At 34.4% G+C, this 27,871-nt stretch overlaps 1 protein-coding gene across 2 annotated transcripts in view; it reads left to right on the forward strand.

Moving 5' to 3' along the window:
* Nucleotides 1-27,871, forward strand: part of NCKAP1 (NCK-associated protein 1) — a 145,306-nt gene that overhangs the window by 49,357 nt on the left and 68,078 nt on the right. For both annotated transcript variants that reach the window (XM_006878778.1, XM_006878777.1), the window contains 10 exons: nt 562-610; nt 5,607-5,763; nt 7,312-7,368; nt 10,270-10,366; nt 10,846-10,952; nt 11,744-11,876; nt 14,908-14,989; nt 16,474-16,532; nt 24,338-24,483; nt 26,137-26,269. In XM_006878778.1, coding sequence (XP_006878840.1) covers nt 562-610; nt 5,607-5,763; nt 7,312-7,368; nt 10,270-10,366; nt 10,846-10,952; nt 11,744-11,876; nt 14,908-14,989; nt 16,474-16,532; nt 24,338-24,483; nt 26,137-26,269 — 1,020 coding nt within the window. The remainder of the gene's footprint in view (nt 1-561; nt 611-5,606; nt 5,764-7,311; nt 7,369-10,269; nt 10,367-10,845; nt 10,953-11,743; nt 11,877-14,907; nt 14,990-16,473; nt 16,533-24,337; nt 24,484-26,136; nt 26,270-27,871) is intronic.

The raw sequence follows: 27,871 nt of genomic DNA on the forward strand, positions 1-27,871 counted from the left end.
AGTAGTCAAATCCAAATCAGCCAGCAAAGTTTGCCTTAGAGCAGTTATAACTTAGCTTCTCCTTCAAGCATCCAGCAAGAACAGCAAAAACCTTAAACTGTGGCCTTTTTCTCAGGGTTCCTCTTCTTACACCCTGCCACAATTTCGCTACAGTAATATCACAGTCTCTCCACCACCATAACCAGTATCTCATTCTCAACAGGGTCTTGCTCCAGTCTCCCTCAAGTCTTTCTACTCAGTATAGGAAGCCGTCTCACTTATTGTAGTCCCACAGCTGTTGATAATTTGCAAGACCTTGTACCTGGAGTTAAGATAGCTGGAGACCAGTGGGGGCTAACTGTAATAGCTAGAAAAGCCAACTTTTAGGCTAACACTGCAGTGTGTAAATGTGAAAGAGGTCAATTAGAATATCAAATAGAGATTTGTTCTACTTTTTAAATCTTTTTATTTTGTTCAAACTTATAGTGGAGGCTAAGAACTGAGTAGTACTTCTGAGAAAGGAGATGATAATACAGGATTTTTAAAGAGTATTTTTTAACTGCAAATTTATATCTCTTTAAGATGCCTTGTGAATATCTCTCTTTGGATGCAATGGAAAAATGGATTATATGTAAGTCAATCTCACACTTGTCCTTCAGGTTTTAACTTAGAAACTTAGCAGAATAGTATATATTACTTTTGTGCCAAATACTGTGCTAAGCCATTACTTTATTTCATCCTCATGGAGACCCCATTTGGTCAGAGTCTGTTTTATAGATGAGGCAAACAAAACTTAAGTCATAAAGCTGCTAATAATAAAAACAAGCTTATAACTGTGGCTAACTCAAGGCTCATTATCTAAGTTATGGTGCCTTTCAGCATAACCACCAAAATTAAATCTTTATTTTGTTTTTTAATGATTTTGGTGTTGCATTTATTCAGTAAAAGATTTTTGTTATAATTTACTTCAGTGCATACAATGAGTGACTGATACACTTGGAAGTTTGTTAGATGCATTGAGAATAAAATAAATTTCTGATCTGAAGAATCCTGTAAACTGAGTGAAATAAACACATAGACACACAGAATAATAAAGACTAAAAATTGTTCTGAAGTGAATTCTTTCTGCTATTTAAGACTCACTTCCAGAAAGCAGTACTTTTGGACAGTGTTTTAGTTTTTGTGATTGTAGTTCTCATTTATTGATTTAACTTTTTATAATATTATTTTTGTTTTTATTATAGTATTTTGTTCAAACTGTGGCAAATGATTAGTTTTCCTTCTCAATACTTGATAAATTGGTAATTCTGTAAAATGTGATATGAATGAATTGTTAGAATTAACAGAAAAGTATATAAACTAGACACATAAAAGCCTATATTTTAAATGAATAGATTTTGTATAATCTAATAATTAGATCAATACCAGAGTTCTAGTCAGAAATCATTGTCAAATTTCTATAAAAGTTTCTAAATATGCTTCATATTTGGTAGGGATAACAAGTTGAGTAGCCTTATTGTTAATATGAAAGAGGAAGAGTTTAAAATCTACACTGTCAACTCTTAAGAGAGCTCTGGGAGTATAGTCCATAGGGAATTGCATACTAACCCAAAGGCTATGTCTTTTATGGTTTGACTCCATCAGTGACTCTATTGGAGAAAGAAAGAGCAATCTCCTTTCATTGCCATTTATAACCTCCTTGCAATTTACAGCCCCAGAAACCTGATGGAGGGTCACTATGGGTTGGAATTGACTCAGTGGCAATTATGTACCCTTAAGTAACTCTGGTGGTACAGTGATTAACTCCTCATCTGTTAACCAGAAGATTATTAGTTTGAACTCACCAACAGTTTTGCAGGGAAAGGATGGGAAAATCTTTTTCTCTAAAGAATATAGTCTTTAAAAAAAAAGAATATAGTCTTGAAAACCACAAGGGCAACTTTACTCTCTGAGTTTTAATAGAATAGGTGGGAACAGGCTTCCTTGGTGTAGGTTTTTATCTGCCCTTATTATTTTTTAATAATTTTATTATTTTTACATTAATCAGGTTTATAATATAAAGTTTTTGACACTTTGTAGTTAATAAAACCAACTTCAGAGAGTTAAGTTTTACTCAAATACCTAGTGATCCTGATCCTTCATTGTTGAAAAGTTTATGTATGTGTATTCATAATTCATTGTGCTATGATTAGTAGCATACCAGCTATAAGAAGTGTGGAGTCAGTAGTGTCCCAGTAGTTTGATTTCCTGTATAATGCCGTGATTTCTGACATTAACCATCCATCTTTCGTTCAGTTCCTTCACTCCTCTTAATGTTCCTTGGATTCAGTGGTTTGCTAGAAGATCTCCCAAGAGCCTCAGACCCGTCAGGAGAATGACTCATTGACTGTAGTGACTATAGATATGCAGACCAGTTTTGCAGAGAATGTTGTAGACTTTCAGTTGTCATGCAGCCAGAAGTCAGACTTCTGAAAAAGAGAGCTAGCATTTAGTTCTTTGAACATATATAAGCCTCTAGTAAGGTAGGGCTTGTATCCTACCCTAATCCTATCTCCTTAATACAGTACTTCTCCAAATACTTCGTAATACAATACATACCACACATAAAATAATTTATCAATGGCTAGGAACGACATTTTGAACAATAAACCTTTGACACCACAGAATATGTTTTCCTAAATTGCTAGCTATGTATTGATGCTCACTCAACAGCATTGAGTTTTTTAAAGTAAATCTTGGCCCCAGGCTAGAATCTAGAGCAGTAATTCTCGGAATTGTTTGCATCAGATTCATTTGGAGGATTTTTATATTACACAGACTCCTGGACTCCTCCCACAATGTTTCTCATTGAGTGGATTTCAGGTAGGGCTGGAAATTCTGCCTATCTAAGAAATCCCCTGTTAATGCTGCTGGTATTGGACCAGACTTTGAGAATTAATAACCTAGAGTAAAGTTGGGCAAGTGTGGGTATGGGTATTGGTGTCAAAAAGAGAAGTATAAAGTTTGAGGTAATTCCTAACCTTTGTACTAGGTCTACTTATGTCTCAAATACATTAAAGCAGCAAAACTCAGAATAAACTTTCCTTTCTGTTAGAAAGGAAATTGTGATTACCTATAATCTGACACCCTTCTCCATGTTCATATGTTCTCATTATGGTAGAAGGGTGGCCTTCTCTGTTTTTGTATCTGTGTTCATGTATCATGCACTCCCATGTTTATCTATCCTCCATTATAGTGGAAGGGTGACCTGCTGATCTACCCCTTTCCTCATTCTACAAAGCATCATTTATCCCATTTAAGATAAAGACTAAGAAGAAATGGCTGTACACCCTGAAATCAGAAGAACTACATAGTGACCAGGTGTCACTACTGACTGATGAAAACCATAGGAAGTTCTGGACTGAATGGGTAGAAAGTAGAAAATGAAATTAGAAATAAGATACTAGACTTACTGTTCTGAGAGAAACTGGTGGAACCTCTGAAACTGTGGCCTTTACACATCTGTCAGGCCTGGAACTAAATCCACCTCGGGATCTTCTTGTAGCCAACACATAGGTCTTTAAAGTGAGTAGTACTTGTGCAAAACTAGGTTCTCAGAACAGTCAACCATATGAGAACAAAAGGGCAGCATTGGCTGCAAAACAAAATTCAGAAGGCAAGGAGAGGCAAAAGAGAAGGAGGAATAGAAACAAGGAACTCAGGAAAGATATGGGAAGAGTTCTCTTAAATTAAGGAAATTGTAACATGTTATGAAACACAGTCTGTATAAAATGTTGAAAGAAAAACTTTTATTCTGTAAACTTTCACTCAAACCACAATAATTTTTTTTCTAATTAAAAAAGAAGAATGGTACTATGTATGTAACTCAAGAGGTCACCCATGCATTATGTTGTTATGCATAGTCGAGTTGCCTGTGACTCATAACGACCCTATGTACAACAGCCCTAAACCCTGCTCTATACCGTGCCAATCTTATTGTCTCTGGCACACCTACCTCTCATTACGCCATCACTGAATCAGTCACTCTCATTGAGGATCTTCCTCTTTTGTGCTGTCCCTCAACCCTCCCAAGCATGATGTCCCTTTCCAAGGACTGATCCCACCTTGCAACATGTCCAAAGTATGTCAGATGAAGCTTCAGAATTCTCAACTCCAAGGAACAGCCCGATTTCACTCTATATGATGAAACTCATTGTTCTCCTAGTAGTTTATCAGATATTCAGTACTCTTTTCCAGCACCACAGTTCAAAGGCATCAATTCTCCTTCTTTCATCCCTAGTCATTGTCCAGCTTTATGGGTTCAGTAAATGTATTGTAGTTAGTTTTTCCTCTAGAATTTGTATAAATTGGTTTCAAGTGATTTCAGTAGCTTTCTTTGATTCCTTACCAGAGTAAATAATTGGCTTACATAAAGGAATTTAGAAAGTTATATATACATCTTTATGTATAACACTATATCATCACTTAAAGAGTTGACTTGCTTGTATAATGATCATTTTAAGAATGCTTGGGCTAAGTAAAAAGATAAATTACAATTGATATTAAGTATTGAAATAATCATATAGTTATGATGTAACATGATTCAGGAGTTTAAAGTTGAAGATTGAAGTGAGAGTTATATGGAAACAGGAAAAAAAAATTTACTGGTTTCTAACTGTCCCAGCACAATACCCTGTTAATGCTCAGTAAATGTTTAATGAATAAGATGGACATGAGCAAGCATGCCCACTGCTCTTCTGTAAAAAACAAAATAACAGACCACTGCCACTGAGTTGATTATGACTCATAACAACCCTGCAGTATACATTAGAACATAAGGTTTCCAAGGCCATAACTGTACCTAGGAAACTGTCATATCTTTTTCCACTGAGTTGAGTTTGAGCCACACATTTTCATTGGCTGAGTACTTGACCATTGCATCTGTGTTCAGTTTCCAGATTAGGTAACTAAAGATAAAAGAATATGTGGACAACATATTTAAAGAATATTATACTTTAAAATTAAATATTTGGGGCTAAATTATAACAGTAACACTAATAACTTCGGGCAAGTCATTTACCCTCATTGAACTGTGAAAGGCTTATCATGTGAAAAATGTGTGAAAAAAAGTAAATTATAAAAAAAGAGATACTATTTATTCTAGTCATGTAGATTTGTTAATAAAACTGCTGTGTTAGGTATTAATTAATCCTTTTTGAACTTTTAACATCACTTAATAAGTATTCCTGAATATATATTTTACCAGTTTTGAAAATAATAATTGCAAAAACCATACATGACTTTTTTTTTCTTTTTTTGGTCCATGTAAATCTAAAACAGTGGTTTTAGACTATATAAAATAATAATTGAAAATGGAAAGTATTGTTACTATCTTAGATACGTTTTACTAACTTCTTTTAAATACTTTGTTTATTGTCATTTTTAGTGGCAGTTTACAGAGATTGCGTTTTCATTTATTCATTGTTAGGCCTTTTCCTTCATCCTCCCCCATGCTCTGTTAACTTTAAAACCTCAATTTAGTGATATCATTTTGTATTTTTTAAAAAGTAAGTGAAAGGACTTAACTTGAAATGCATTTTTAATATAAATTGCATTTTAATTTACTTTTCTTTTTTTTTTTTTTTAAGTTGGTTTTATTTTGTGCCATGGGATCCTAAATACTGATGCTACGGCACTGAATCTTTGGAAACTAGCTCTTCAAAGTAGCTCTTGCCTCTCTCTCTTTCGAGATGAAGTTTTCCACATTCACAAAGCTGCAGAAGACTTATTTGTAAACATACGAGGGTATGATGTGTTATATTATTTTGCCTTTTTCTGAAGAGGGTTGTGGTGAGCAAATTATTTTTACTATGGTTTTGTAAGTAGGAGGTAATGACAGGTCACATGAAACAATATGGATATCCTTTACTGTCTTCTTGGTTGTAGTACATTATTAACTATAACCTGATATGATAGTAATCATGCTTTTCCATGTAACTCACAAATTTAAATATGTAATATCCCTGCCCTTTCAAAATTTGCATTTTAGAAGAGTCAGGATAGATTTTGTGTGTGTGTGCGCGCGCAGGCCCGCCCCCCCCCCCATGTCAAATTAAATCTGACAGGTACAGGAGGAGATTGCCCCTCCTTCTCCAGCAGAGCATCTAGTGGAATCAAACCGCTTATCTCTGGGATTGCAGTGCAGCTTCTTGCCAATAGGCCACCAGAGCTACCTAAGATAGATTATTTTTTAATGTCCTATATTACTTTAAACATAAATAGCTTTGCTGGCCTACTTGTTAGGGAGATGATATTGCTAACCCAAAGGTAGGCAGTTTGAAACCCCTAGCTGCTCTATGGGAGAAAGATAGGCAGTCTCTTCCCTTGTGATATATAACCTCTGAAAACCCGGTAGAGGGTCAACTTTGAGTCTACTCCTACTCGATGGCAAGGAGGGTACCTTTTAGAGCTTTGAAAATGTTAGCGATGCTATTTAATAAGAATCTATTTCTAGGGGAGCTCTGGTGGCCTAGTGGCAAGGAGCTGCAACTACAATCCCAGAGGCACACGGTTCGAATCCACCAGATGCTCTGCTGGGAAAAGGAGGAACAATCTCCTCCTGTACCAGTCAGATCTGATTTGACGGTACACTCACACAAAAATTTAAAAAAAATAAAAGAGTCTATTTCTAAAAGCTTATCAGTAAGAAACTTTTAAGTAAAAGTCATAGAAATCAGATACTGTAATTAAAATGGGATTTATTTCAAGTGATTCATTTACATCCATGGCCTAGTCTCTGAAACTTTAGCATATTTGAATTTTCCAGTGCCTGTAGTAATTAACTTGATGTTCTATAGCCGGTATCTAAAAGCCAAGTGGTCAAATTTGGTGATGTCATATAACAGAGGTAGCCATTTAACTTTTAATACTTGTCCTTTCAGAAGTTTTTCTGTGCTTATGAGATAGCCTTAATAAAAAGTCTCAAGTGAAAACTTAGTCAGCACTTAAATTTTTAGAAATGACATTATAATTTTAAGTCTATACTAGGCTTAAAGAGGTGTAAGATTTACTAGGAAAAAATTGCTTTATGAAGTTTAAATGTATTTTTAATACAGTATAAAGTGAAATTTATTTTTATAAGAGTTACTGGCTGAGCACCTAAGGGGTCTTAGGGGCTTGGGGCAGACTTTTTCCGTATGTTTCAAGATTGAAGAACAGTCTTCCCTGATGATTATGATAATGGCAAATAAAATGCTATGATTTCTGAAAGTATGATTAGTTTTAGTATTTGACTATATGACTGCTTATTGATCACATTTCGGTTAATGTGATTCTCTTATTTTTGGCCCATAGGTATAATAAACGTATTAATGATATTAGGGAATGCAAGGAGGCAGCTGTATCACATGCGTAAGTTCTGTTATTTTTTATTTTATTTTGTTGAAATGAGTATAGATGTTCAAAATGAGAAAGTAAAAGAGGAAGAGTATTAATCACTGAGAAGTAATACATATATATGACCTCAATATCTGTAATCTTGGAATTAGTACAGAGAGTTTAAATATTATTGACATGTCATTAAAATTCTCTAAAAAAGAGTCATTCAAAGAACATTTAACATTGAAAGTACCAATGTGCTCCCTGGTCTAATACTTTGCAAGTTGTACTGATTTTTTTAACTATTGGTGAAAATTCATATAGTCACACACTCTTCCAAATAGTATGATAGTCTTCTGCCTTTTCCAAATTTTAGTTTCATATATTACTAAGTATGACTTCTTATCTCTGAACAACTTTTCAGTGTTTCTGTAAGAAAGAGATAAGCATCCTTGCCACAGGTGAAAATATTAAAAATACCACAAAAATTTTTAGAATTTATATTTAGGCTATAGAATGGATATTGGGAATTTAATTTTTATGTAAGTCATTTATTGTTCTTATTACATTTTCCCTCCACTGAATGAAATATTTATTATTTTAAAGGATTCTTTGGTATAAACTACTTACTTTTGAGTGTATTAGAACTCCTTTCTTGATCTTTCGAGACAAACATCAGTGTAGTTGTTGGTATAAACGCAAGTAATTTGTAGACATTTTGTCATGATATTAAAATATGCCACAGACTGCACTTTGAAATAAAATAGTTAAAATAGCATTTACTCTTTTTTGTAAGAACTAAGACCAAACAACTTTATTACTGTACAATGAGCTTTACTGCAAATAGAGTGTCAAGTACTATTATGAAAGCTATCTGTGTATCTCTTGAGGAAGATTACATCTTTTCTGTTTTAATAAAAGAGGAGCGGAAACTGGAAAAAAAAGTAGAACCTAAGGTTCAGGGACTAAAAGAGGGAGAGATTGGACTTTAATCTGTTTTCTAAAATCTTTGTTCCTAAACTATATTTCTTATTTTGTATATTACAGTTTTGTTATCATAGATCTGTAAGGAGCTCTGGTAGTGTAGTATATTACATGTTACCGAAAGTTGTAGTTTGAATCCATCAGCTGCTTCTCAGACAAATAATGAGAAGTTTGCTTTCATGAAGATTTATAGTCTTAGAATCTTAGTGGAGGGTCACTTTGAGATATCATTGAGTCAATCCCAGGAAGTTTGGTTGTTCTGTATCACAAACAGTTATGTGGCTATTAAGTTATACACCTTTCCCCAGCAACGGTAGCAAAGTTCAGCAAGGCAGCAAAAACAAATGCTGGTGGGATTGTGGAGAGATTGGAACTCTTAATCAGTGCGAGTGGGAATGTAAAATGGTACAGCCACTATGAAAGATGGTCTTATGCTTTCTCAGAAAGGTGGAAATGGAAATACCATTTGACCCAGCAATTCCATAACTAGGAATATACCCTAAAGAAACCAGCTGCCACAAAAATAGATATGTGCATACCATGTTTTTGCTACATTATTCACAATAGCATAGAGATGGCAGCAACGTAAGTGCCCATCAACAAAGGAATGGGTAGAAAAACTATGCTGTATTCACACAGAGCTCTGGTGGCCAAGTGCCAAGAAGTTCTGCTGCAATCTCAAAGGCACATGGTTCAAGGTCACCAGCTGTTCCATGGGAGAATGGGCAATCTCCTCCCGTGAGATTTCTTATCTCTAAAAACCCACTAGAGGGTCAGCTATGGGTTGGTTCCTACGCTCTGGTAAACAAAAATAATATATTCATACAAGGGAATACAACACAACACTGAAAAAACAAGGAACTCATAAAATATTATACAACATGAGTGACTCTGGAGGACATTATGCTGAATGAAATATCTCAGCACAGAAGGGCAAGGACCGCATAACATCATTGTTATAAAACAAGACTGACAGGAGGTTGGAGTGGAACTGAGAAAAGAGGTGATAAATAATGAACACTTCATTGGAACAAAGGATGGAATGGACTATTTGAAAGGAATATATGATTAGGCATCATCTGTATGAGAGCAGTCCAGAAGAAGAGGTGTATAGTGGACTGGCAGGGGACAGAGAGGGAGAAAATTATGCAATAATGAATGAATATTTTTTTTAAAATAAGTTTAGGGGGATAAGGAGGAAAATATGCAATAATGAATGAAAATCCAACTTTTCTGTAAACTTCGGTTAAAATCACAATAAAAAAACTTACACACCTTTCCTAAATCTTGGAAATTTCTTTAAGTAGTATGTATTTTACATAGTGTAAGGCATTAGAGTACTTAAAATATTTTTTATGGTTTTCCTTCTGTAGCTAATATGTAAGAATAATTTCTTTCTAATTTATATTTTATTTTAGAAAATATTTATTATTTGAAGAATTATAGTTATCCTCTCTGTTTTTCTATATTTAGTAGGAATAAACTAAATAGCAGGATATTAGATGGCTAGATAATAAGTTATAATTTTTACTATCTGTGTGGAGTGACAGAATTGCATATGATGAGACAGTACTTGTTTTCAGAGATTCCCTATCCAGTTTATAAATTGCTAAGCTATAGGGTATTAAAATTGCAAGAATTGTTAAAAATGAACAGTGGGTATTCATTCAGAAATGCTTCCTGAAAGATTGGTCCTGAAGGTTGGGCAGCATTTTGATATGTGGGGTATAATAACATAAGCTTGGTTATTACCGTGGCAGCACACACAAGGCAAGGGTAAACATGAGACGGAAAATTGTGTCATTCATGACAGACACATAGAAAATGAATTTTGCAAATAATATATGCTTTCTAAAAGCCTTTGCAAGATAAACTTTAAATGCTAAGTGACTTTAATTTCCAATAAAAATTTTAATAGAAACAGGTAAACGATAATGTCTTTATTTATAGTGGTTCAATGCACAGAGAAAGACGCAAGTTTTTAAGATCTGCATTGAAAGAACTGGCAACTGTCCTCTCTGATCAACCTGGCTTGCTAGGTCCCAAGGTAAGTGTTTTAATTGTTATTGCAACACTAAGTATGTCATATTATTATTTAAAGTTCCCCTCGCCCCCTGCTCTTTAAGTGGGATTTTACCAATATTTGAGTTAGGGGTGACATAAAATGACTTGAAATATATGAAGTGTAGAATAAACTTGCTAACCTGACACTCAAACACTTGTATGCATGCTTTCCCTCATACATACCTCCCAATTCTTCTCTGTTATCTCCTGCACAGCATGCTGTGCGCATCTGGTTTGTTCTTGCTTTCAGCTACTATCATAATTCAATTATCTGCTTAGCAATAAGCCACTTAAGTTTTTGCAGTCTTGTTAGACTTCATGCTAGTCTCATCTCACTTTTAAACTTGATATCGTATCTTGTCAGTTAGTTTTCACTTAGAGAAAGGTTACAAATGGGCTTCCTTTTATATCTTTGAATGACAGTAAACAGTGAGTTTGGTTTGTTTGTTTGTTTTAAATTAGGCACTTTTTGTTTTTATGGCATTATCATTTGCCCGTGATGAAATTATCTGGCTACTTCGTCATGCAGATAACATGCCAAAGAAGAGTGCGGATGACTTTATAGATAAGTAAGTTAGCAAAGTTGGTTGCTGGGGTTTTTTTTTGTTTGTTTGTTTGTTTTTTTAAATTAATTTATTTATATATTCTGGTTTCTCATTGTGGAATTTGGGACCTTTGAGGTAAAATTCTTTTTAAGACTTAAGCGTTTCAAATTTGGCATAACAAGAATATATATTTATAGTATATTATATTATTTATAATGCAAAGTAAACTTTAGCTTAAAGTGAGAGCTTTTAATATTTTTTTCCAGTACCCTAATTGGTGACAGTAATGTTTAGTTTCTTTGACTATATAATGTTGTATGGAATTAATTTTTCAAAATGATTCACTATACAATACATTTAAATAAGAATCTATGTAAAAGTAGAGTTGTAACCCATTTTTGTTGTTGGAAATGTCTGTCTTATGTGCTGGCTCTTTGACTTAACTGAATTAAGCACCTCTCTGGTAAAGTATCTTTTTCTTATTTTGGTCCTCAGTTCTTTGACAGATAATTGAAGCAGTGAATTAAGCACACAGAATGTCTTGTTTCCTTATCACTCACTGTCATTTATGATTTCTAAATGATATATTTATGAGATGTCCTAATTTATTTTCCTGTTGATTTTCAGTCTTAGTTTTGTCTACTTTGCTTTTTATAATTTTTTATTCATAGGACATTGAAAAAGAGAGTAATTGATATTAAATATTTAACAATGCCTTATTTAAGACAAAAGCTTCTAATAATAATAGCAAGGTCATTTCATATTTTCTTTGATAACAGTGACTTTATTCTTTCACCTAAATTTTCTTAAACAAGGCACATTGCTGAACTAATATTTTATATGGAAGAGCTTAGAGCACATGTAAGGAAATACGGACCTGTGATGCAGAGGTATTATGTGCAGTACCTTTCTGGCTTTGATGCTGTTGTCCTCAATGAGCTTGTGCAGGTAAAAACCTCTCTATCTTATTCCACCTTTGGTTCTTTCCATATTTCTAGTAACTGGTGTGTTTGCTAAACAAGCACTTAGAAATCATAATCATGTGCAAGTGCAAAAGATACACGTTAAAATAAATCACAGTCACATCTTTTCAAGAAGATCATTATGTATGTGTAGGAAAAATAATTCTAGTAGTTCAGTGTGTCAGGCATTATGAAGAGTGTTTAAAACTCATTGAAGAAAAAGATTCTTTATTCTTGGGATGGTGGCATGCTTGTAAAACAAGTTAGTCATAGCACATTTGCTATATAGAGTGATTTCTCTGGCTAAATGTGAACAATGAATGGTGGAAGCTATCTTAGTTATCTAATACAACTGTAACAGGGATACTGTGAGTAAATGGCTTTAAAAAATTTATTCTCTTAAAATTTAGAAGGCTTATTGTTGTTGAGTACCGTTGAGTTGGAACCCATCTATAGCAGACCCTCTAGCGGGTTTTTAGAGGCAGTAAATCACACAGCAAGAGATTGCCTTTCTCTGAATGAGCAACTTAGAAAGCTGGAGTCCAAATTTAGGGTCATAGGTTTAGGGTGGTCTTTCTCCATGTGTTGGTTTTGGAAGATGTCTTTGTACCAGCATCTATAGGCGTGCTAGTCCTCGGAGGTCTCCATGTGTCTTGTCTTCACCTGTGTTAAGAAGTTTTCTTGCAGAGAAACCTGGCTCCACAAGGCATGCTCCTGATTCTTCTATTTTGGTGATACTGAGGTTTCCCTGGAAACTTTCATTTTTAATATTGTTGTGTAGCAAGTCAGACCTGACTCATAGCTGACCCTTTGATGGGTTTTCAAGGACAGTTAATTGTGTGGGAGGAGATTGCCCATCCTTCTCCCACAGAGCAGGTAGTGGTCTCTAACTGAATGCCTTTGGGATTGCAACGCAGCTTCTTGTCACTAGAGCTCCCTTCATTTTTAATATGCTTCTCTTATCTTCCTAAAGATAAGGGATTTCTGGGGTCCTCGTGGTAAGAAATGGTGCTGTACTCTCAAAGGCATGTGGTTCAAATACTCCAGCTGCTCTGTGGGAGGATAGACAGTCTCCTCCCCAGCAATTTACTATCTCTGAAAACCTGCTAGTGGGTCAGCTGTGAATCATTTCTGACTTGATGGTATGTAGCAGCAACAAGAAGAAAATGCAGATAAGAAACATTGGGCATATGATTTTACTTTGAATTGTGTTAATTTATGCTACTATTCTAAACTACTTCTTTTATCCACTAGATGGAGCACAGATGCTTCCTTTTTAGAATAACTTAAAAACTCATTGTAGTCAAATTGGAACAGACACATAACTGACCCTCCATTGGATTTTCAGAGTATACATTGCACAAGAGATTACCCATCTCTCTCCAGAGAGGCAGCTGATGGATTCGAACCACCTGCCTTTGGGTTGGCAGTACAACTCTTTACTCACTAGGGTATCAGAGCTCCATTTTTAGAGTAACTATTAAATATGGGATAAAAGCACTGATTTTATCCCTAGGATGTTATCTAGGAAGCTCTGGTGAACTGTTTGAATTGTTACACTGCCAACCTAAAGGCAGGTGTTTGAAACTCAACAGCTGCTCCGTGGGAAAAATACAGGCAGTTTCTTGTGTGATATACAACATCTAAAAACTCTCTGGAAGGTCAGCTATGAGTTGGATCCATCTAGAGGTTTATTTTTCTATTAATTAATTGATATTGTATAATAGCACACAATATAAAAGTAATCTAAAACCCCTAGTTCCATGAAACTTTGAAATTATATTATGGCTATTTTGATATTCACTGTGGAGCTCTCATAGCACAATGTTTATGTGCTCAGATGCTAACGGAAAGGCTGTGGTTTCAGATCCAGTTCAGTGTGGTTCCATAGGAGGTGGTCTGCTTCCATAAAGGTGATAGTAAAAAAACACCCCTTGGCGCAATTCTAACATGTCACACGGGGTCACTGTTAGTCAGAGATCAACTTGACAGTATCTTAATAACAACAAAAAAATTTATTTTTTTGTGTTAAAATTTTAAGCTTATAGGTATTTCTTATAAAGACTGAAATTCAATATTACTGAGAAAATTAATTATGTTAACATTGCTTTGGGGTTGCAAAAAATAATTGTATAAGATGTAGCAATAATGATAATGATAATAAAACTGCTGACATTTATTCATGGCTTATTATGTTTATGCATTTTCATGTGGGTAGGGAATGTTACTACTTAATTAAAAGAAAAAGAGATCTTATGTAACTTGCTCCATAATGCACAGTACATAATTGAGACAGTATTCATGATGTATTTGCTAGGACTTATAAAACAAGTTCTGGTGATGCTGTTTTTAAGGCTTTTACTTGCTGTCTAGTTGGTGCTTAGAATCGATTAACCTCTGTGGGACAAAAATGCTTCTGTGTAGATTTACATCTTTGGAAACTGTGGGACAGCTCTACTCTGTCCTTCAGGATTGTTGTGAGTTGAAATCAACTCGATGATAATTGTGTAGGACTGATAAATTAGAACAAGTGTTCACTCTAATAGGTTTTTTATTTCCCCCCTCGTAATTATAGGGTTATTAGGTTATAAATATGATTGAAATCACTAAAGTCTTAATGTTTTGAAAATCTCATTTCTTTATGCTGTTTGTGAGCTAAAAGCATAAACTTTAAAAAATTTTTATTATCCATTTTTACATAGTTCAACATACATATATTCTGTGAATGATTTTCATTTTGGCAAATACACCCATTTGTTTAATCACCACTGCAGTCAAGATACAGACTGTTTTCAATACCATTAAACATTTTCTTTGGCTGAATTATGACATTTGATGTGTCTCTTCAGCTTCCAGCAACCACTAATCTTGTCAGTATGGTTTTGCCTTTTAAAACTCTCCTATTGGTGAAATCATACATATTGCTTTGGTTTTTATATTTTTCACTTAGAAGAATGTTATTTATATTTATTCATGTTACTATCTTTGTTAATAATTCATCCTTATTTCTTTTTCAGAATCTTTCTGTTTGCCCTGAAGATGAATCAATCATCATGTCCTCTTTTGTTAACACTATGACTTCCCTAAGTGTAAAACAAGGTAGACCTAAATTAAAGCATATTTCTTTACAATTAGGTTTGCATACTTAATTAATAAAGTTTAATTATTACAAAACACTTAGTGCAGATTTGTTTAGCAGTCCATCACCACTGCAGCTTGTACATTTGGGCATGTTAATACTGTTTTTTCTTGTCTTTACTTTGCTGTTTCTGAAGCAAACTTTTTAAAAGGGGCCTGTGATAATGTTTAAAGAACCATTAAGAATTGTAGTTTAATATTTTTTTTTTAAAAGAGGCAAATTGTAAGAAAAAAGAAAAGCAACAAGTAGATACTTGATTCAAACTTATCTATAAATACAGCACTTAATAGTATCATTTAAATGATTATATAATCTATGCAGGACCTTTCATATGCATTATCCCATTCCATGCACATAAATTCTTAAGTCATTATTACTTTTATTTTATATAATTCTGAAATTCAGATTTTCAGATATAAAATAATTTATGCCATCTCTAATAGCTCTCTATAGACTTTCTAAACTCTATAGATGTACAGAAATAATGTTAGTTATAAAATAGAGTTCTGCATAGAAATGATGTCAGTTACGAACAGAGTTCAGGTCTTTTGTGCAAAACTTACTCTCAGTTGTATTCGACTTGACAACACTTATCCACTGTTAAATGAAACTAGTGCTGTTTATATCTTGAGGAATACTCTTCCACTTTGTAAGTCACTCTGTTAGTGTGGAGAATGAAGTAACCTGGGTTGCGGTAATGCTGAACCTTGTACCTTTGGGGAATCAAATACCAGAATGGTTTCCCAGTATGGATAGTGTTTGGTGGAGCTCCCAGTTGTAAAACAGGTTTGGAAGCAGGAGTGGTGTCCACTTCCTAAACCATATGCCTCTGAAAACTCTATGAACTTGGAATTGAAAATAGTTATGAAAAGGCAGTAGGTCTTTTGTTCATAGAGTCACTACGAATTGGCAGTTGACTCAACGGCAATCAACAACAACAATAATAGCTATTAGTACTGGAATAGGAATTAGAGTTTAAATCTATTGATCTTTGAGAGTTAGTATTGTACCTTTGACTGTTTTTCCATTATTTGAACACTCCATTTTAATAGGTGGCTGTTTTGCTATGTTTTTGGTTAATAAAGGTAACAAACTCTGAAGTTTTCAGAATAATAAATATTTAGTTTGAACAAACTCATATTGTAGTTACTATTAACTCACTTGGTAGATAATTGGTTTATATTGAGTTATTTGGGGATTCATGGGATTCATGGGTATTCGGGGGATCTCGTTAGATTGTCTTACTCCACCTTAGCATGTAAACTGGAAAGTTGAGGAGAAAGGATTGAAAATTATACTTCTCTTTGTATAGTGTTCCTTTATCATCATCTCTGTAGGATTTGAGAATTATTTTTCACTTTCCTACCTCTTAACTTTCAAAATGTGATTATAAATTTGTGAATACATTATTTTTCTTTGCTTTCTCTTTTTTCTATTTTCACAGTTGAAGATGGGGAAGTATTTGATTTCAGAGGAATGAGATTAGATTGGTTTAGATTACAGGTAAGAATAAATTATTGTCCTTCTGTTTTTGTTATCTGAGTGCCGTAGTCTATTGCAATAAAGTTATTACCTTCATCAGTTGCACTGGTTATTAAACTGGGACAAATAGATATCATTTAATCCACATAAAGAATGTCTTAGTTATTTAGTTCTGCCTTTTGACAGCATCATAGTAATAGAGAAGAGATTGAGATTATTAACAATTGAACTTGCTCAGTTTCACAACTAACACTCTTGACATCCTCAGTCATGAAATCAAAAGATGAATTGCATTGGGGAAGTCTTCTGTCAGGGACCTCTCTAGAGAGCTGAAGAACAAGGATGTCAGACTAGAGACTAAAGTGCTCCTGATCCAGGCTTTGGTCTTCACAGTTACTTATAATGACTCAGAGAGCTGGACTATGACCACAATGACAGAAGAATACCTTTGAGTTGTGAAGCTGGAGAAGAGTCCTGAACATGCCATGGACTGCAAAGTGAACAAACATCGTCTGTCTTGGAGAGGATGAAGCCAAGCTACTCCCTAGAGGCAAGGATTTTGAAGCTCCATGTCACATACTTTGGTCATGTGGCCAGGAGGGAGGATCAGTCGTTGGAGAGGGACATCATGCTTGGAAGAGCGGAGAGACGGCACAGCAGAGGAAGCCCGCATATGAGATGGATTGACACAGAAACTGGGGTAATGAAAGTAGGTGTGTCGGAGACAGTTTGGCTTAGGATAGAGCATGGTTTAGAGCTATTGTGCATAGAGTTTTTGTGAGTCCTGGTCGACTCAATAGCACATAACAGGAACATAACAAAGATACCACAAATAATTGACCTTAATAAGCAGAAATATATTTTTTCACAGTGTAGAAAATTGTTGTTGTTATGTGCCATTGAGTCACCTGCGACTCCTAGTGACCTAATGTACAACAACTCTGAAGCCTGCCCTGTACTGAGCTAGTCTCACTGACTCTGACACACCTACATCCATTGTCTCAGTTACTGTATGAATCCATTTCATCTGAGGTCTTCCTATCCTGTGCTGCCCCTCCACCCTTCCATGAGGTCCAGGACTGGTCCCTCCTGACCACATGCCCATAGTGTGTGAGACAGAGCTTCAGAATCCTAGCCTCCAAGGAGAAACTTGGTTTTACCCTCTTTAAGATGGACTTATTTATTTTCTTGGCAGTCCATGAAGAGTTCAAGACTCTTCTTCAACACCACAACTCAAAGATACCAATTATTCTCTCCTCCTTAGTCATTGTCCAGCTCTCTGATGCGTAGCAAGTAATTGCAAAGACTGTGGCCTGGATCAGGCGCACCTTAGTCTTTAGACTGACATCTCTGCTTCTCACTATTCTGGAAGGGTTGCAGGTTGACTCAAGAGGAAGGCTTTTTCACAGAGTGTCTCCTGGTTTTAGGAGTTTCCCAGTACAGGAACTAGATCCAAAATATACAGCTGTTCTCAGCTCCTCTCTTTTGATGGTACCATGGCTCCCTTTTTGTATCCTTTAATCTCTTGTCAGCTAAAAGATGTTCTATGCCACATTCTAGGGGAAGGCTCCTTATGTCAGGGCTGTGAAGTGATTAAGGGATGGTATTCCACTTGTAATCCTTTTACATCTGTTTGCTTTTTAAGATCATGAAGTATCTAACATAACTTCCACTGCATTACTAAATACACTTTTTTTTTGGACACAGTCAGTTAACAAACAAAATATTTATAAATAGGGTTGATTATAATTTTTAAATGTTTATATATTTAAATCTTAACATCTTTTAAATATCATGAATCAGATAATTTTATAGTGAAAAATATTTTTTGATGTAATAGACACTGACAATTTTTTTTTAAAAGAATTGAATAGTAAAAGTTTTGGGCATGTGGGCTATATATTTTGTCATAACTGCTATACTATGCCTTTAGGGTATGAAATCCAGCATAGACAACAGATAAATAGACGTAACCACGTCCAAAGTAAAAATTTATTTAAAACTGGCTGTGCAGTCACATGCTGTAGTTTACTCCAGCCTAATTTAGAGATAAAAGCTTAACTCTATTCCCCAAGCACAGTAATAAATGCTACTAATAAATACTAAAAAAGTTTTCAATTAATATGTAATTCTCACATAAGTAGGTTTTGAAATACAAGCCTAAACTTTTTTGTAGACTATTTTTTATAATTGGGGGGAAAACTGGTTTAGTATTCTTAGAAATTTGCTTATCTTTAAAATACATCTTTTTTCATGCATCCAAAGTACTAATACTATGCATATCAGTATTGGCTTCCTGGTTCTGGTAAGTCAATTTTCCAAGTATAAATTTCTGCCTCTTATTTTTTAATCCTAACATTCCTCCTGGAGAGAGCAAGCCCCTAAAATCTTTTAGGGTTTTGGGTGATGACTGCGTTAGCTGCTTTTTGGTGGAATTAGGTGTTGTCCAGTCTACAGGGGCTCACAGTCTCTCCCTGAACCTACTTTTGTGGGTTGCTAAATGCTCTGGATACTACACTGTTGGATTGAGAGGCATACAGTAAATACACAGACACACATACATATCTTTTTAAGTAATACTACTACTACTATATATTTTTATTTAAAAAATCTCAGACCATCCAGAATTAAAGTAGAAAATGACAGTATGCTTGTTTTCCAGTTTCATTTCCCAGAAATACTTATTTTCAGTAACAGGTTGATATTCTTTTAGAAGTATTGTTGTTGTTGTTAGGTGCCGTTGAGTTGAATGCAGCTCATAGCTACCCTGTGAATGAAAGATCTGAACCCTAGTCTATCCTGTGCCATTAGAAGTGTAAACATATATATTATAATCATACTACATAGTGTTCTGTAACTAAAATACAACTTTTTTTTAAAATGAGAGAAAAAATATGCCATATGTACAGATAGAATAGATTTTTCTATGGGGCCAGAATATATTTTTCTGGGAATTTGCTAAAGTTCCTTCTGGTTAATTTTACTTTAAGTTCTTTCCTTCCAATCTCAAAATATATAGATATTTTTTCTCGTGTTTGTTCTTCTGCATTTTGTGGAAGGAATATTTTTAGAAAGGTAAATTCTATAGATAAAGTCAGAAGTTAACTTGCCTATAACCAAAGAGCCCAGGTCGTGAGGCAGCAGGGAACCATAAAAAATTCATAGTTGTCAAGTTTATTTTGATTCATAACTGACCCTTTGTTGAGTTTCTGAGGCTATAAATTCCACAGGAGGAGATGTCCATCTTTCTCTAGTGGCGTCACTGGTGAATTCAAACCACCAGAGAGGTGCAGTGCAGCCTTTGGAATAACAATACCACTCTTAAAGGACTGTGCACTAGAGTTCCTTCATGGAAGCATACTACCTATGCATATGTTGTTGTATTCTTATGTGACGTCAGACTGACCTTGGCTCATAGCCATGAACAACGCCTTTCTCCCTATCCTGAACCAACTTACTCATCCATCAGTCCATACAGCTTAATACTACTGTTTTATTGATAGATCTTTGTGCTATTGTATTATTATTGATAGATCCTTGATTTTTTTTTTAAGATCCATGATTTTTAGATTTTTTAATGAGTTCATCACCAGCTGTCTATATGATTTTTTTTTCCCCTTCTATTTGCTCTGGTGACCTGTGGTGGCCTAGTTGTGCTGCTGACTCAAAAGTAGTATCTCTCTAATGGATCGAATCCACTAGCCACTCTTAGAGAAAGATGGACAGTCTCCTCCTGTGTAATTCACAGCTTCTGAAAAAACTCTGGAGGGTAGTTCTGTCTTGACAGCAATGAGAAAGACTCATTTAGCCATCTTTGTGCCAGGCAATTAGTTTATTCCTTCCTATTGCATATATAAAAATCCATTGCCATCAAGTTGAATCTGACTCAGGTAATCCTGTGGAGCAGAGTACAACCACTATCACATTGGGTTTCCTAGGCTGTAATCTTTATGGATGAAAATTGCAACATCTTTCATGAAGGTGACTTGTAGTTCTCAATGTCAACCTTTCAGTTCACATTCAAGCACCTACCCATTACTCTACAAGGACTCCTTTCTTTACTGCATGCAGACTTTTTTTTAAGATAAAAGCATTCAAAAAATGATGAGCTGCCCAGCTGAACAAGAGAAGTCTTAGATAGGAGAGGTAAAAATGTAAAACTGTAAAAATGTCCAAAATAAAAGACATTTACAAAGATTTTGAACAAAGAAATTTACAAAGATCTTAAATAGCAAGCAGTGAAATTTCCATGTCTACAGACTCTTAACTATAGGATACAAGGGGGGTGGGGGGGTGGGGAGAATAACTTATCTAGAAAGAGCCATCCCTGGAAAAGGATACTTGTTTGGGAGAGGGTCAGTGAAATAGAGGAAGACCCTCAGTAAGGTGGATTGGCGTAGTGGATGCCACAGCTGGCTCCAATATAGTAAAGGTTATGAGGTTGGCACAGGAACAGGTAGTGTTTTATTCTGTTGTGTATAGGGTTGCTGTCACAGATTGAGTTGTGTCCTCTCAAAATAAGTGCCAACTTGATTGGACCATGATTCTTAGTGGTTTGGCAGTTATGCAGTGCTGCAGTCATTCCTTCATGATGTGATCTGCCAGTCTAATAAAGGAATTAGGATGGAATGTAATGCCACACAATTTCTCAGGTCACACTCTTAATCCACAGTAGGGGAAGTTTCTCTGGGGCTTACCCTGGACCATCTTGTATTATATTATATGCCATAGAGTTGACTGCAGCTCATTGCAACCTTATGAACAACAGATCTGAACCTGACCCTTTTGTGTGCTGTCCTTTTATCTTACAAGAAATAAAAAGAGAAGTAAGGAGAGAAGGAAGGACCGCAGTACCACAAAGAAAGAAGAGTAAGGAGTGGAGTGCATCCTTTGGATCTTTTTAATTGTGCTGAACACCTCCTAGACCCAGGAAAGATTGATATCAATCTTACAGTTCAGCTCTCTAAGGAATTCCAGGTTCATAGATGTTCAGAGGAGAAAAGGACTTACTCAGAGAGCTGCAGCCCTAACTTCAGATCTCTAGCCTCCTATATTTTGAGAGAATACATTTCCATTTACAAAGCCACCAACTTTTGTGGTACAAGGATTGCAGTAGCACTGTATAACTAAGTTACTATAAATTGGAATTGATAGTATTTAACAATTAAATAGTCCGTTGTTATTTACTCAAGTGTGACACATAGCAACCCTATGAACAACAAAACTGAACCCTGTTCTATCCTGTCATCCCTGACACATTTGAACCGCCTGCTGAGGACATTGTATCTATCCATCCATCTCTTGCTCTCCTTTGCTGACCCTCTACCTTTCTAAGCATGATGTCTCTTTCCAAGGAATAACCTCTTCTATCAACATGTCCAAAGTATGTGAGACAGTCTATAGATGAGTTATACACACATCTCTTTTAAGGAATTGATTATATATCTAGATCAGATCAGACCTACATGGTGTAAAAAGTTAAAGTTGAAAAATCTAAAAGATTATGGCCAGATACTACCGGCAGACTATGATCAACTCTCAGTGAAATGTAGCTTTCTCAAAAGTGAGAGAGAGATTTTTCAAGTTGAAATGGATGGTTTTTGCTTTTTTAGGAAAAATAAGATTTTACCAGAACCTTGAAAAATGAGTAGTATTTGAATTGGAAAATAGCATATACAGTAAGTCCTTGGGTTATTATTAACATTTAGATTATAGACAATGCACACTTGCCCTTTTATATACGTTTCCCCTCACTTTGAAATGATTGTGGAACCCTGGTGGAGCAGTGAATTGAGTATTGGGTTGCTTATCAGATGATCAGTGCTTTGAATTTGCCAGCTTTCTGGTAAGAGGAAGATGAGGCAGTTAGCTTCTCTAGAGATTTACAGACTTAGAGATCTTTAGGGCAGCTTTACTCTGTCCTGTAGGGCATTGGAAGAGAGTCAGAGGCAGTGTGTTTACTTTTGGGATTGAAACAATTGAAACAGCCTCTACTTAAAGAAAAAAAAAATCACCTCCTGCCTATGTAGCTTTTAAATCACTGAAAAGACTTTTTGAGTCTTTTCTTGCACTAAAATGTAAGGTGTAAAACTGAAAACTGTAAACCTGTACAAATTTAACCACAAATTAGTCTTAAAGACAAACTTAGGAATTGATCTTCATAATTTAAGGATTGCCTGAGAAAGGGTAAAACTGGGCAACAGGCATATGAAGGGACTGTCAAGTAGAAAATATTAATAGGTAAGGAGCAGATATTCATAGAGGTGTGCTAATGGTCTAACATTGATCACTGGCCTTCATTGCTTGCAGAAGGACATCATGTGGCAGAAATTAAGCACATGAACAGAGAGAGACATAAATGTCTTTTGTAACTAGTAGTTCTTGAGTAGAGCAGGGCCAGAAAGATAATCTTTTGGGAGAATTTTAGCAGGTTGCTTTATGCTTTTACTGAGGTCCTATTCAACTTTGATCCTAAAATTTTCTTCTAGTTATTATCATTTTTTTCCTGGTCTCAGATGGAAAGTTCTTACTCACTATCCATATTCTTTGTCATTTCCCCCTATTTTTATAGGGATCTCATTCTTCTGTTTATTTCATAAGACCCTTGTCTTTAGTCACTCTTGAAATGTGCATCTTCAATGTTTTTCAGATCTTTTCAGTCATATTATCTCATTTTGTCCCTGTTCATTTTTTTCTGAATCTATATTTAAGAGAATTTACTTTTAGAGCTATTTTAGGTTTACTGACAAGAAAGTACGGAGTATTCCTGTATATCTTCAGTCTTTTTTATCTATTGTTACTATAACATAGAAACCACAAGTGGATGCTTTTAAAGAGGAAAAATTTATTTTCTCACAATTAAGGAGGCTTGAAATCCAAAGTTAGAGTGCCAGCTGTGGTGTAAGGCTTTATTTCTCTGTCTTGGGAATTTCCCAGTGCAGCAATTTGGACACAAAAGATATACTCCATTCTTGGCTCTTCTATCTGGTGGAGCTAAGGGCCCACTCTCCTCCATTCTCTCTCCTTTTATCTTTTTCCACACAAAAGATAATGTAGGCTACACCCAGGAAAACCTCCCTTGGATCACGTCAGGGCTGTGGGTTGATTTAGTATGTTGGATCCCACCATAATCTCCTTATGACTGATTAGATGATTACATTTCAGATAATATCATGGAGATGATTACATCATTATATAACAACACTAACCCTGCTTCATTAATTTCACACAGGTTAAGATTTATAGCACACAGGATAATTACATAATGCCAAGAATCATAGTGTAGCCTAGTTAACATACTTTTAGGAGACACATATCAATGATTCACTTTTGTCTTTGCACATTGTACCCATTAAGATCATTAATCATGAGGACATGACAGGTAATTTGGTTTTTTGTGTTGTACATAAGGTTGTCATGCTTTGGAGTCAATTTGATGGCATCTGCCTTTCTACTTTTGATGAGTATATAGTCTAAAACCTCATCTAATTAGTGTATGTAATACGTTCCTCTGAGTGTTCCCCCTTCTTGTCTTCAACTAGATTGTAAATTTCATTTTAGTAGAGTTAATATGACATTTCTTTGTATTTTTGATGTAGTAATTTTAATTCAAAGTGATTAAACCTTTTGTAATATTCTGTTTTATAATTTATTTTGAAAAGTACAGAATTTCAAGTCAGTTACTTCATTTAATATTTTAAATAGTTATTTTATCAATAAATCTAACAGAATTTAAATATTTTCAATTTTTTTCTATAAAAATTATGTAGCTGAACTCACTCATCTGTACTTAAACTCTTCCCCCCCGCCATGCTATACTTTCACAGGCATATACTAGTGTCTCTAAGGCTTCACTCAGCCTTGCAGATCACAGAGAACTTGGAAAAATGATGAATACAATAATTTTTCATACAAAAATGGTAGATTCCTTGGTGGAAATGTTGGTGGAAACATCAGATCTCTCTATATTTTGGTATGTCTTAATTTTCTTTGAATCTGAAATTATACATTTTAGTATCTTTTTAAATGTTTTTATGTTAACATAATTTTTATGACAGTTCAAATAGACTAATAATGAAAGTACTAGAGGGTGTTTAATTAAACTTGGTAAGAAAAGAAATGTACAAAATTGTATTTTTATGTCTTTTTTTAAATTTTTCTAAGAACAAGTCATGAATGTGTATTTCATTTTTCAAATGTTTTTGAGGGGACAAAACCCCCAGTCTCTTCATTTTACCTTATGAGCTGTCTTTTGAATAAGTGAGAGGAAAAGGTTGTGGATTGAGATAAAATAAAACAAATGTTATACCTAAAATGTTAAATTGAGCATTAATACTGTGATGATAGCTTGACTTCCTTCAGTGTGTTCCCTTTCCTTTACTTCTGACACAGCTTCTTCTGTTGCACTTAGTAGTTTAACATTCTTCTTCTCTCTCCCTACGTGCATAATATGATCTTTGGAAAATCTTGTCGTTGCTTCTTTAGTGTCTGATAAGTACCTATGAAATATTTAAGGCATCCTGGTCATGATAACACTATTAGGCAGTGAAGCTAGGTTTTAAGTTCAAGTAAACTGCTACAGAACAGTGTATTATCAACTATTTTACCCCTTCTTGCCCCCCTTTTAGTGAAACTGATAGGGATAATCCTACGATGTCCCTTTATTTCTACAATGCTAGAATAAATCTCAGTAAATAGGGATGGTAGTTTCTGTCTGTTGAAGAGAAATTATTGGAAGAAGCTTTTGCTGTTTGTTAGCAAGCTTTAAATTAACAAGAAGGTAAGTTTCAGAGATCTTAACAAGGAAGCTTTGAAGGCTCCAAAGGAGCTCATGAGACATAGCAGTAATCATGTATTTTCAGCTTTAAATACTTCATATTTTGAACATGTAAGGATTTTATGTAATTATTTATAAACTGAACTATTATCTGACCCTAAGTCTATCTTCAAAGACAAGGTACTTCTGTGCTACAAAAAACTGCATATTCAGGAAAAAGGAAATTCTTTGGTATGGCAGTTAGTATTCTTTTTCTTGAAAGCTAAAGCATGTTAAAGTACTTTTTAACATAATTTTCAGTCATGTTTAGTTAAATTTTTGTATTTTCTCATAATTTAATTGTTCTTTTGCCTATCATCTCCAAAGTAAAGTGGCTTACTACTTCTTTTTCTCTTATTACCCTAAAGTGTACTCTATTTTTATAAATTCACCTTCTTAGCATTAACATCTCTTAAATCAGGAGGTGGTGATTTAAAATCAATGGAATTTTATTGTGTAATTGGTAATGTTTTTCTATTAGTATAGAAATAATGTTATCTCTTAATTGATAGTCATTTAGCTTAAATGAAGTGTGATGCTATTAAAATTTCAAAGTATGTAGTCATGTGGCATTCATAGTTAACTTTGCATCTAAGTTTCTTATTTTAAATGTTTGTTAATGTTATAAGGATATAATTAATCTGATAAAATAATTTATGTGTAAGAGATATTCTTTGGGAAATATAACTCATTCTTAAAAGAATAAATTCTATTGGTAACCTAATTTTCTTTAATAAAGATAAATGAAATTAAATAATAAAATTTTTAACTTCAGATATTATTGGAAATTTTAATTTGTCTTTTAAACAGTTTTTATAGTCGTGCTTTTGAGAAGATGTTTCAGCAGTGTTTGGAGCTACCTTCTCAGTCAAGATACTCAATTGCATTTCCACTACTTTGCACTCATTTTATGAGTTGTACACATGAACTCTGTCCAGAAGAGGTAATTTTTTAGTACTATTGTGATTTATGTGATATGCAGAATACACTAAGTAAGTTGCTAACCAAACATTTACATCATCTTGATTACCTAATCTCGGTTCCCTCCCTCCCCAAGTACCTTTATGCAGAATCAAAAGAATTTCTGGATATAAAAATAGATATGGATAGGTAAATGTCCATGTATACATGCAATGGCATATTATTATATAACAAATATTATAAAATAACTTATTTAAAATAGATGGGTCCTGTATTAGTGCTTATGGTAATGATATATATACACCAGTTGATTTAAATTAATTCTTTTTCTCAAGTGTTAAAAATTGAATTTATAAATTACTGAGATATTGATGAGAAATTTTACTGACTTACTAATATTACAGATATATTCAGCCAACATCACATTTGCTGGTATTTGTAAGGTAAACACACAAAATTGCTGAGTAACTTAAATACTTAGTAAAGTATCTATAAAAAATTTACTGTTTCTTTTAATAGCCAAAGAACAAATATATTAATGTGAATGTGCAAAGAGCATATATAAAAATATTATAATGTATTACGTTTCAATGTTGATTCTCTTTAATTTGAATTGCAATGGTTTGTAGAAAAGAGACTTACCAAAAGCAATTAACATTAACATCTTTTAAGTTTTAGGGGATATGGCCTATTGTGAGTTTATTTTGTAAAAAACAGACTATAGACTGAGAGAATCCTGCAAAGAATATTAACACCATCTATTTGAGTAGATTAAATGAAAAGAATCCCTAGGCTTAATAGGTATTTCCCCTAGAGTTGATACCTAAGGTATACTATTAACTCTTTTCTCACTGTTCTCCTTTCCATCGTTCCTTGAATCTATCTTCTATTTTTCATTGCTCTTGCTACTATAATAGTTCAAAGTTTCTGTGTTCTTCCATGGTTTTCCTGTCTTAAATATTTTTGTCTTTAAGACTAATACATTACAATCAGAGTCCCTCTTTTCTTCATAAGAACCATTAGTGGATCTCCATTACCTATAAAAGAAAACGGAAATTTCCAAGCCAGTTAGTTATTTAAAGCTTTCAACAGAAATAATCTGTATGGACTATTCTTATTTTCTGCTTTCCACTCCATACCTTAGCCCACCTTACACAGATCATACTAATTTATCTCACTTGTCTGTTCTTTTTGGCCTTTTAAGGATAAAACTCAGTTTATCCAGTTACCTGTTGTTATTGTTAGCGGCTCCAGAGTCAGTTACAACTAAGGGGGATCCCAGTGTGAAGAGTAGACTTGCTCCATAGATAGAGTTTTCAAGATTCATCCTCTTGAAGCAGTTCACTAGACTTGTGTTCCAGGGTGGGAAGGGATTCAAACTACCAATCATACTGCTAGTATTCAAGTTCTTAACTCTTTTGCACCACTCATACCTATAGCACTTGTACTTCTTTTTTAGTGTATATTGTAAATTCTGCTCTTCCAAAAGGTTTTCGTTATTTCTCCAGGTAGAACTTTTGTCTTTTAAGACTCTTTATATCCAATCATTCATAAACATTTTTTTAAATTATTAAATTTTATTAGTTTTAATGAACATTTACAGGGATTTTAGGTTTTCATTCCT

Source organism: Elephantulus edwardii, unplaced genomic scaffold (genome assembly GCF_000299155.1).
Source record: "Elephantulus edwardii isolate Elephantulus edwardi_28Jun2011 unplaced genomic scaffold, EleEdw1.0 scaffold00001, whole genome shotgun sequence".
NCBI lineage: Eukaryota > Metazoa > Chordata > Mammalia > Macroscelidea > Macroscelididae > Elephantulus > Elephantulus edwardii.